Below are 11580 nucleotides of genomic sequence, written 5' to 3' on the forward strand. Positions count from 1 at the left end.
CGGGCAAAGGGAGAAGGCTCGCGTCTCGGCGGGGCGGCTGGCTCCCCGTCCTTCGGGCAGCGGCCGGGAGCCCCGCTCCTCCTGCTCCTCCTCTTCCTCTCGGGGCTCGGGGGCCGCGGCCGGGCTGGGGCCCTCTCGGCTCTATCTGGGGCTGCGGGCGAGTCGTCGCTGCTGCTGCTGCGGCCGCCGCTGCTGCTGCAGCCTCTTCCCGTGGGTCCGTCCCGCGCCGGCTTCGCTCAGCTCCGCAGGCTTCTGCTCCTCCATGTCCCCCGGGGCGGGGTCCCCTCCCGTCCCGTCCGCCCGGGGGGAGGGCTGTCCCGGCGGCGGCGGCTGGGGCAGGGGCAGGGGCAGGGGCGCGGGCACTCGCTGAGTCAGTCCGAAGGGGGAGGAGGAGGAGGTGGGGGCTGAGGTCTCTCAGCGCCGCGGGCCGCGGCTACCCATCCCCTGGGAACTGGCTCGGGCTTCTTCCGCACTCCGCCGCGGCTCCTCCCCGGAGAGGGGCCTGTCCCGGCTCGGCCTGCAGGGAGCGGCGGCGGCGGCGGCAGGGACTCCCCTCAGGGCCGGTTCGCCGGGTCCCTCGGGGCTTCCTCGGGAGCGCGCTTGGGACAGAGAAGGAGGGGAGCGGGGAATGCGTCGGACGCCCAAGGTAAAGCGGCACGCCGGGGGGCGGGGGGGAGGGGGTCGCGATGATTCCAGCCGCGCGCACGGGTTCCGGTTCCGGTTCTGTCCTTCCCAGCCCTAAGCTCGTTCTCCCACACTCGCTCTCCTCCCCCGCCCTACTTTTCTCTCTCTTTTGCTTTTTTTCCGGCCTCCTCTCTTACTTCTAGAAACCGCCTCACTCCGGATTCCTCCGCGCGGTGCACACATCCAAGGGCTCAGCCGCCGCTGCCCGCCTCCTCCGCGCGCTCGTCCCGGATCCTGGAGCCTTCCCTGCAGGCAGCGTTGTGGAGAGGGAAAGGAAAAGTAGTGCTGCGGAGGGGCGACCAGGCTTCACCTCTGCGCCTTGTAAGGAGGCTGCGCTTTGGGGTACTATGCGGACACCAGAGGAGCTAATAATTACGTGGGACTCACGTCAATAATCCTTTTTCCCTGACTTTATGTTGTAACTTGGAATTAGAGGATTAAATCTCAGCAGTGGCTCGTGAAGCAAGGCACTAAGGCCTTCAGTGCCACTAGTAGCCTCATCTGTAAAATGGGGGTTAAGAGTAGGTTGGTGTTGTACACAAGATTTGACCCAAGTTCATCCAACTTTACGATCCCTCAGGTGAATGGTGTTTCACCACTGCCTCTCATTTTCACACATATATCCCGAAGAGCTGTGGTGCCTACTCTCTCATAGTCTACTCTGTGTATGTGTGAGAGAGAGAGAGAGAAACCTAGTTTGCAAGGCTCAGCTGTCAATGCCAAGCAATGAAAAAAAAGATGGAGAGGGAGGGAGAAAAAGAGAAAGACCTATCTTGCAAGGCTCAGTTGTTAATGTGAAAGAAAGAAGAAAGAAAGAAACCTACTATGCCAGGCTGTCAATGCCCCGGCTCCACCTGGCAAAGGGACCCTCCTAAGGGAAGCCTCCTGGTGGGCTTGAGAACAGACTTGGAACCCTCCATTGGGACAAAAGCTTCCCCACCTGTGCCAGGAGGGTGTGCTTGGGTGCTCAATCCCCATGTCTAAGGATAATGGGGATCGTTGGAGGGCTTCTTAGGCAAAGAAGAAAAAAAGCAAAGGGTTATTATATCTCCTGGCTAGGAGATGTAATAGCTGTGTAACCTTGGGCAAGTCACTTCACTTCTCGATCTCTGTTTTCTGATCTCTCAGGTCCCTTCCAGCTGTATATTTTGTAATTTCTTGTTATGTTACCTTTAGCCTGTTTCTGCCTTGAAAAATAGGGTGTGTTATTTGAAGTCACTGAAGAGAACATGCTATGCTGTTTTCTCTACAGGCCTTCATAGCTGTTTGTGGAAGGAAAAGAAAAGGCATTTTCCGGTATTTTGATCAAAGGGAATCTATATAGAAAATATTTTCTCTGGAGGTTTTTCCACATATTTCACTGTTATCTACTTATTAATGATATAAAGGTCAACATTTTAGGAATCTGAACCCAATATATCAATGTTCTACAAGTCTTCATGTCCAGGTATTAAATACCTTGGCTGTTGCTTTTTCTAGAAATCCATCTTTCCCCTTGAATTCCTACCGAAATAGACACCCATATGCCACCCCTCTCCTTCTGCCCACCTATCCTCTGGGCAGTAATGGCATCCCCCACATCCCTATTAGAGTATTTTGTTGATATTTCCCTATACACATTATCAGAGGATCATAGGTTTAGGGCTGGAAGGGATTCTAGAGATCATCTACTCCAATCTCCTCATTTTGGAGGTGAGGAAAAAGAGGACAAGAAAGGTAACTTTCCCAAGGTAAGGCAGGCATTAAGTGCCAGAGCTGGGATTTGAAGCCCACTTTCCACTGAACCACTTAACATGTATTTTTTATTATTGTTATATGTGTATATGTCATATTTCCCTTCTAGATTGTAAGTCCCATGAGGACAGGGACAGTCTTATCTAAACTGTATCTCCCTCAACACAAGATTCTACACATAGTAAGGGCTTAATAAATTGTTGCCAATTTTGACATGCTTAACCTACTCTGAATAACTTTGTTCAATGTGTCATTTTCAGAGTCTTGATGGCTTAATAATTTCAGCTGTTTGGTGAAAATTGCAATTTATCAGAATTCAATAGTTTTAGTTAAAATAATTCCATTTCAACATTGCTTTCTATGAATATCATTCTGCAAGAAGGATCACATCCCTGAATGCTCTTTGTGCTTAAGGTAAGGGTGACGTAGCACAGGGAAAAAATAAAAAGAGTCCAAAGGTGACTCTAGCTGCTTGATTTCTGAGATCAGTGAAGAGCCAGCTAATTTTGTAATGTTTATTTTTGTAAAGAAACAGATTGAGTGATACAGGTCACTTCAGTCTTAATGATGTCAGCAGGATATATTGCCACCTGCTGGAATATCCTAATATGACACAACTACATCCTAAGAACTGTCCAGGCAAATTGCAATTTAAAAAAATAAAAATTATCGAACAGCTAGAGATCCAGCCATTTCAATAAGCCTTGGCCAAGATCCGAATCTGGTCCACAAACTCAACAAATGTATTCTGTATAATCATGCAGACTTGCATCCAATGATGGACTAACTGTGTCTTCCTTTGACATAATCCTTTTGTTAGTCATATTCATTCCAGTGATTCATCAAATGTTGCATTGTAAAGATGGGTTCTCCTCTTCTCTTTGGGATCCTAAAGGTCCTTTTTTCTATACAATATTTCTGGGAAAACTGTTCTCAACTTAGCTATCCAACTGTGAACAAAGAATAAAAATACTGCTAAAACTGGAAGTATCCTTAGAGATAGCCTAGCCCCCTCATTTCACAAGTAGGGAAACAAGGAGATGTAAAAGATGAAGTGACTTGTCTAAAGTCGCACAAAAAATTAGTGGCAGAAACAAGACTAAAAGTCAGCTCTCCTGACCCCCAGGACAGTGCTTTCCAGTTGCTTTCTCCCTCAGGAATTTGGTAGTGGAAAATGGTAGGTAGTGGTAATAAAATTATTTAAGATGGGAATATTCACTGAAATACTACAAAGTCAGCCTCTCCTCCCCCAGTTCTCTAAAGAATAGTAATTTTTTCGGAGCCACCTGTAGGTTATGGAATCACAGAATTCAGTTGGAAGGGACCTCCGAAGCCTCATGAAAAAGAATCCCCACTATAATACCCTCCACGAGAGATCACCCAGCCCTTGCTTGAAGACCTCTGATGAAAGGAAACCCCCTACTTCCTGAGATAGCCCATTCTACTTTTGGATAGCTATGATTGTTAGGAAGTTGTTTGTTGTTTTGAGTTATTTTTTTCTTACATCAAACCTAAATTTGATTCTTTGCAATTTCCACCCATTGTTATTGGTTCTTTCCTCTTGGGCCAAACAGAACGAGACTAATGTCTTCCACATTCCTCCTTTCAAATACTTGGAAATAGCTATCTCATCTCCCCTGAAAAGTTTAAAAGGCAAAGAGATAGCTCCACTTAAGATCATGAATTTACAACTGGAAGGGAAAATAAAGATTATTTAGTCCAACCTCTTCATTTTTTTTTCAACCTCTTCATTTTAGAGACAAGGAAAGAGTAACCAAAGAAGTCAAGTGACTTGCTCAAGGTAGTGACAGGCTGTGCCAGGATTCAAACCCAGATCCTCTGCAGCACTCTTTCTGCTGCACTATGTTGCCTAACACTTGATTTAAAAAAAAAATAAAAAGATAAAACTTGATTAAAAGGATGATTTTAGAACCAAATAAACTTGTATCCTTGACATATTCCAGGCCCAAAAGAAATATACTGATTTCCACATTGGGAAATGACTCTAATGATCTGACATTAACAGGACATGTGTTTGGGCTGTTCTTTCAGTGGTGATGGTGCTTTTGCACTGAGCTTTATAGCACATTCTCAGCTGGCTCCCCTTGTGACCAACAGTGCAAATATTCGACTCAGCTGGCTAAGGGCTTGGGGTACAGACTGTGACCAAGGAACACGTGCAAAGTTAAGTGGTCTCTGCCTAAGGGAATCAATCCTCCACCTTATAAGACCTTGCTTGCTTAACCCCTGACCTCACAAGGTCAACCTAGGTGAGTCTAAAAGGGAATGCCTCTAGGCTTAAGGAAAATCAGACTGAAGACTTAATATATGTATAAGTACTTCTTCTCTTTTCTATTTTTTTTTTGTAGTTAGGTTTTCATGGGAACTTATATACATGGGGGAGCTTTTTAGGTGAGGATATGTCACACAGATTACTACACTAACCCCCTAACTGGACTTATAGTTCCTATTCCCTTCTCCAAGGCATCTTCCACATAGCTGTCAAACTAATATTCCTAAAACAGATCTAATTATGAAACTGCCCTACTCAAAAAATCTTCAGTGGTTTCCTGTACCCTCTAGGATAAAATACAAAATCTTCAGCAAGGAATTTAAAAGCCTCCATGCTGTCTCTCACCTACCAGTCTTACTCCCCTACCCTGATAACTATTCCCTATCCATAGCATTCCTTCATCTTGCCTCCATGTTATTAAATGAGTAGTTCACCATGTTTAGAATGCACTCTTTCACCTTTCCAATAGATTCCCAATCTTCCTTCAATACATAGCTCATGGGCTATCTCTAACTCCAGGCCTTTCCCACCCCACCCCAACCCTTACTGATGTTAGAGGTCTCTTCCTATTGAGATCACTACATACTTTGTACTTGTCTGCTTACTTGTTGTGTCTCTCAGCACCCAACACAGTCCCTTGTGGGCAGTAGACACTTAACATCTGTTGAATCGAACTGAATATTGACTGTATGCAGCTAGCTATCCTGTTATTTTTGCCAAGAGATAAGAAGTCTCTCTATGAAGCCTTAAGACATTGATTCTACTTCTACCTCAGATGCATACTAATTCTGTGAAAATGGGTAAATTTTAAAAAAGGGTAAATTCTATAATGTCACTGGGTCCAGGCAACTCTCTCAGTCCATAATTTATAGCTCAATTTTGTATCTCAATTAGTAAAGGGAGTTTCCACACCAGGAATTATTCTCCCCCCTTTCCCCCAAGGATGAAATCCCATGTTGGGACACTAAAAAGATAAAAGGAATACTTCACTAAAGTCCTACTTTGATGCATTAAGAAGACCCTCAGGTTCCTGCAGCCTCTGCCAATACGGCACAAGCTCTAACAGGTCCTGCCAACGGAAAGGCTTTGATTGCAGACTCACTGAGGCAGTACATATGTTTGAAATCCAGGGATCATCTCCGCCCATTTTAGAGGCTCCACATCAGCCTGGCTTCAGTGATGAATATCAGTCGAAGCAAATCATAAAGGCTACATGTGACTGGCAAAAGTACCCATACAATCATCCCAAACCCACCCAAAGTTGGGAGACAGAAGGAACTAGAGTAATGGCTGAGTGGATAGGCAGGAAAAGGAAGTTATTTATTTTAATGTGTAATGGGGATGGAACTAATTGAAAAAACTGAAATGTTTGTAGGGCCCACCCCTCCTCCTGGGTTGTTTTTAGCCAATCTACAAAGCTGCAAATGAAGATATAAATGCAGATTTAGTATTAATACAAAGTTGTTTATTTTATAAAATTTAGTACAAACAATATATATATATATTTATATAAATCTTTCATGGGTAAAATATCATTACATAGTAATCCAAATGTAAATTAGTACTTCATTTTCATTCCACAGTACCACAGGTGAGTTAGCCGTTTCTGTACCTGTGATGGAAGATTCAAGCTTATTCCTTCAGCTGCTGAGTCATCTTCATTTCACATTTTCTCTTGGGGAGGCTGCTACACAAGTACCCAACCACAACACACAGGAGAGTTGCTACAAGGAATCCCTTTCCACTGCCAGCTGCCTAGGAGTTAACTCACCATTCCACAAACTAGTGAGCTTCTTTCTCAAGAGACACACAAATAGCAAGATTCCCCCATCCACTTGTCAGGGGGAAGGGGAAAGGAATGTGCTGTAATACCAGGAGCATTCGCTTGGCTACTACAGAGATTTCACTGTGCCAAAATCCAAAGGCCAGTTTTCTTTGGAGTCCATGTGCCAAGCCACACTCCTCACCATAAGCTTTTGCTGAAATCAGCATTCCTTAGATACCCAGATGGTGTTCAAGTGTAACTTACTAGCTTTCCATGGATATGGTGATACAAGTAGATGGAGATGATGGGTGTTAGGAGATTATTTCAATGCCCAGCAAGAAATGCTTCTCGAACCAAATAAGAGTAATGTCCTGTGCTTCTCACATAAGGACAATGCTATGGACCTGCCAATAATAGGAAAGATGAATTGTGTTGTTTTTTCCAAGATGATTCCCATGCCTGATTCCTTCTGTGACCAAAGGCATCCTTTTTTGTACCAACTGGATGAAGTCAGGGTTGTCTCTGGATGTGGGACAGAGTGAACTTCTTTAATCTGTATGGTGATTGCCTTTGACCTAAGTTTCAATAGCACTGTACTCTAACCAACCACTGATGTATCCAAATAAATAAATAGATGCCACTTCTGCCTTCTGTAAATATTTTTCATTACAGACATCCAAAATAGCTCACAATACCCTCGGTGAAACAGATGTTACCATCCTTACAGAGGGGCAAACTGCAGCAAGATCTTAACTGATCTTACAGGATCAGTCTCAAGAGATCATCTAATCTAACCCGCCCCCTCATTTTGTAGATAAGGAACCTGAACCCTAGAGAGCTTAAGTGACTTGCCCAAAGTCGCATGGGTAGTACATGACAGAGCAAGAATTTGAACCGGGTATTCTATATGGAGATCCAGTGCTTTTCCCGTTAGACCAAGTGATTCAACATCTCTATCATCCACCAAGTTACTGTCGGTGTTGGACATGGAAACCAGAAAACTGTGATTCCTGACCCCTTTCTCTGTTTGAGGGCAGGGGTCAGGCTTGATTTATATGGGGGCTATTGTTCTTTCAGGATTGGCTATATGATATGAATACTCACATCTTGTGGCATGTTTTTAACAACTAGAGGAGTAAAGGTATTATGAGGAGACAGAAAGTAATAGATGAGAGAGAAGAAAAATGCAGCCTCACTGCCCTGGGGCCAGCACAACAATTTACTCATCTTTGGTTGTCTTTTACAGTGCTTACAGTTGAGCTGAAACCTGAACTGCCATCTCTAGCCCAGTGGAATTCATATAGTAAATCCCCATGGAATCCAGTCACAGCCTCTCAAGCCCAAGAGATTAATATACTAAAAGCCCCTGAGAAGTGGAATACAGTTTTCTTGGTATAACAGAACCTGTTCAATAGGACCCTATAAATTTCTCTGCACTGCAGCTTGCCTAGAAGAGTCTGAAGCCTGTTAGCTATAGAATTGGTCTAGGTGAGACTGCAAGTGTGTGTGTTCCTTCCCCTATACCCCTCTGATCTTCAAGGATTATCTACTGTTAAGGCAGAGAGTAAGTTTGGTCTCCATAATCCATTACTGAAAATGCCAATGATGCTTCCACCAAATTCCCTCTATCAGTGGTGGCACAGACCAGGTGAGGAATGTAATTACATTAGGTAATAAATAGATGGAAGGAGTCACTCTTCTCATGGTAACAAGGGCAAAACAATTCACTTCAATGGCCTTTCCAAGCTGCCCAAAGACATGGGATCCCAGCAGAGCTTTCCACACAGTTCTGACTTGACTCAAGTCCTCAGATTTCCTGCAATGTAGTCTCAGTTGCTTCAAGTGTGCCAGTGCAAAAGTTAGTACTCAATACTGATATTTATGTTTGTGCTCTAGAACTGAATACATTCCCTGAACGAATTAAGCCCTTAAAAAAAAAAAAACTCTCCTAAGTTTGCTATGAGCATCCCATTCCACAATAGACAAACCCTCAACATGATTCCCAAGCCTACCCTTTCAAGAGGGTGAGGTGCCTATCTCTATTCATAGCAAGTTACAAGCCCTGGTTAATGCACTTTGAGATGTCCATTCTTTTTCAGTTGTCGGTCCTCGCCTCGCCCACTACGCCAAGCATGGTATTTCTTGACACTCTTCTTCCAGGCAAAGCGCCAAATGCTGAACATGAAACACCAGGACACAGCATACATAGCCACTCCACCGGCCTTCACAAACCATTTGGGCTTAGGTGAGGCCATTTCACAGAAAAGAAGCCATGCACCAACGCCGATCCTCACTCCTGTGAACAGAGCCACAAAGAGAAGATCTACCACATCCCCTGTGAAACTGTGGTAGCGCCCTGTCTCCCGGAGGAACCATCGAATCTGTAGCAATGGGTTAGTGATCTCACTGCCAAAGAGAACAGCATTGACCTCGGTGCCTGACTCCCCAAGAACAAGGGCCATGATGATGCCCAAGATACTCAGTGTGTGGTGAGCCAACATCAGAGCCCCCTCTGTCTGGAAGTAGACACACCAGCCAAGATCAAAGATGAAGTAGCCAAGGGTGAGACACAGAACATGTACTTGAAGAGGAGTATTGGGTAATCCTGAAATAAACCAAAAGAGGATGAAATTGAATGACAAACCAAGCTACCTTGCCCAGAGATCCAGAGCCATCGCCCAAATTTCTGTAACCTCAGTTGAAGCCAGAATAATGGCAAGTACAATTCTTTGTTACATTTAATCCATGCTTTCTGATAATAGATTAGCCTCTCGGGATAAGCTGTACACCAAATTATGTTTTTTAGAACCTAAGAGATTCATTTCCCATCAATTAGAACTGAACCAGGACACCTGGTGTTAAAGACAGAACTCTGAATTTGGAAACAGGAAGACCTGGGTTCAAGTCCTTCCTCAGATACTAACTGTGTAATACTGAGAAAGTCACTTAATCTCTCTGACCCTCAGTTTCCTCATCTGCAACACGGGGATAACAATGGTACCTTATTGTATTGAAGGCACTTTGCAAACTTTTCAGCACTGTATAAACTTAAGCTTTGAGAGCCAAAAAAGTCTATAAAAGATATCCTCATTAAGAAATCATGTAAAACCAATTCAGGTATGTAGTCATTTAGATTAAAATCTCCTGATTGCATTCCTCAGTCAAAGATGAATTTTCCCTCATATTCTCATTATATTCTTCCCTGGACATCAAATTTATTTCTCATCCTAATGTTTTAATAGAAAACAGATAGTAGTCCTGTTCCTATGCTCAAAGTAGATTACAGTCACTGCAGCATGTTACCAGTGTCCCTGGGCTGCTAGGTGGCAGACTGGATGGTGTGCTGGGCCTGGAGTCAGGAAGACTCTTCTTCCTGAGTTCAAATCTGGCCTCAAACACTTCTTTGCCGTATGACCCTGGGCAAGTCACTTTACCCGGTTTGCCTCATTTTCCTCATCTATAATAATGAGCTGGAGAAGGAAATGGCAAATCACTCTAGTATCTTTGCCAGGAAAACCCCAAATGAGGTCATAGAGAGTGTAACACAACTGAAAAACAACTGAACACACACACATATACCAGTATACCTGTGAAAAAGGGACTGCAGAACTAACATACTTAATACACATGAATATTTTTGAAGGTTGCTTTCTTCTAGGAATGAAAACTGGGGAATAAACTCAGGAGTTCAATAGGGAACTTTACAGAATCAATGGCTGAGAAATGTTAACCAGTGAGGAGGAGAAAAAAGCTTTTGTGAACTCTATTCTCGCCAATATCTACTCTGATGGGATACTTAGTGAAAAATATCTAAATAGCATGACATAGATTCCCCAGGGCCTGCTCAGGGCTGAGGCACTAGGAAATTGGGATTTCTGGCTAAGTACGTGAACAGAGAAAGCAATAAAAGTAAACAGTACAGGGGATAGATTAGTGTTTCAACAGTCATCCTAATGGGAATCATCTTTCAATGCTATACCAATTCTATAGAAAATTCCCTTTCTTCCAAGGCATCTCCCCAGACCATAAATCCCAAGGAAAAATTCCTGACACTCACCTGGGTGAGTAAAAGGCCAGGGACCATCAATAAATCCAATATAAGCAGAGAGGCCTATGGAAAGGACTCCATGTGTAAAGGTAACCAGTCTGCAGCTCCATTCATAGCTCCGATGCTTATTCAAGCGGCAGAAGGAGAGGTAAAGTGACAGCCAACCACACAGGCTGCACAGAACCTGCAGACACAAAGCAGCTGCCATCCTGTTGCAGAAAAACCAAAAACAGACACATCAAGGGGAACTCACCCTAAGACGGCAAGTCATGGTTTTTGTATGCATGCATCTTCATCTCCAATGCAGAGTGCTATAAAACCACAAACCCACAGGCACATAAGTAACTTGAACTCACCCTGACTCTTCTTCCTAACCTACATGGCCACAAATTTTCTATTCAAATATAGATGGAACTCCTCCTGACCACATCTTACCTCAAGATAGCATGCTCTAAAGTGAGCTGCAGAAAGGTCCTCAGGAGCCAGATTCTGTACTCAGTATATACCTGGCATGCTTTTATGCTCAATGACTATGAATGTCATCAGTTCTACTGTTGACTTACCCTGTGGCTTCCGGGAAGTCACTTTACTTCTCTCTGTATTAACTCCTCTATGGCAGAGCAGATTTAATAGCATACATGTGAAGAAAATGAGTTTGCATTTCAAAAACCTCAGTGAAATCTTTTTCCTGAGAGAAACTAGAAGAATTGCAACCACAAAACTCTGAACAATTGTGACTTGAGTGAAGCAGGTCTCTCATTTTTCTGCAGATTAATTCCTTCACATACATATACATATATGTACACATATATTTTCTTTATTCTCTATATACTTCTACATGTACATGTTGTCTCCCCAATAGACTACAGTATCCTTAAAAGCTACTATTGTTTTTGTCTTTGTATCTCCTGTACCCGGTACAATGCTTGACCCCATTTTGTTTGTTTGTTTTGTAGTAAGGGTGTTAAACTAGATTGCTTCCAAGGCCTCTTCTAGCTCTAAATCCTATAAGCCACTTGTGATGGTGTAATTCATCATCACACAAAGCTGCTCATC

The 11580-nt window shown here is 43.7% G+C and overlaps 1 protein-coding gene across 2 annotated transcripts; it reads right to left on the bottom strand.

The window, feature by feature from the left end:
* Positions 1–8542: 8542 nt before the first annotated feature.
* Positions 8543–10747, bottom strand: TMEM136 (transmembrane protein 136). 2 transcript variants are annotated; one of them, XM_027835489.1, is made up of 3 exons: positions 10534–10747; positions 9009–9081; positions 8543–8651 (listed from the first exon to the last, which is right to left on the bottom strand). In XM_027835489.1, exons 1-3 carry the CDS (start codon positions 10730–10732, stop codon positions 8543–8545), a joined length of 381 nt encoding a protein of 126 aa, XP_027691290.1. In that variant the 5' UTR covers positions 10733–10747. The 2 variants fall into 2 exon arrangements, with proteins under 2 accessions (XP_027691290.1, XP_027691289.1); XM_027835488.1 differs by having other exon boundaries at positions 8543–9081.
* Between the last annotated feature and the right edge of the window lie 833 nt (positions 10748–11580).

Source organism: Vombatus ursinus, unplaced genomic scaffold, assembly GCF_900497805.2.
Source record: "Vombatus ursinus unplaced genomic scaffold, bare-nosed wombat genome assembly UNPS02014816.1, whole genome shotgun sequence".
NCBI classification, from domain to species: Eukaryota; Metazoa; Chordata; class Mammalia; order Diprotodontia; family Vombatidae; genus Vombatus; species Vombatus ursinus.

Bases quoted from the DNA above. Each gene is read 5' to 3' on its own strand.
- TMEM136 (XM_027835488.1), bottom strand. From the start codon at position 10,732: ATGGCAGCTGCTTTGTGTCTGCAGGTTCTGTGCAGCCTGTGTGGTTGG. The intron at 9,082-10,533 runs GTGAGTGTCAGG...GGTTTATTTCAG, and splicing joins CTGGCCTTTTACTCACCCAG to GATTACCCAATACTCCTCTT.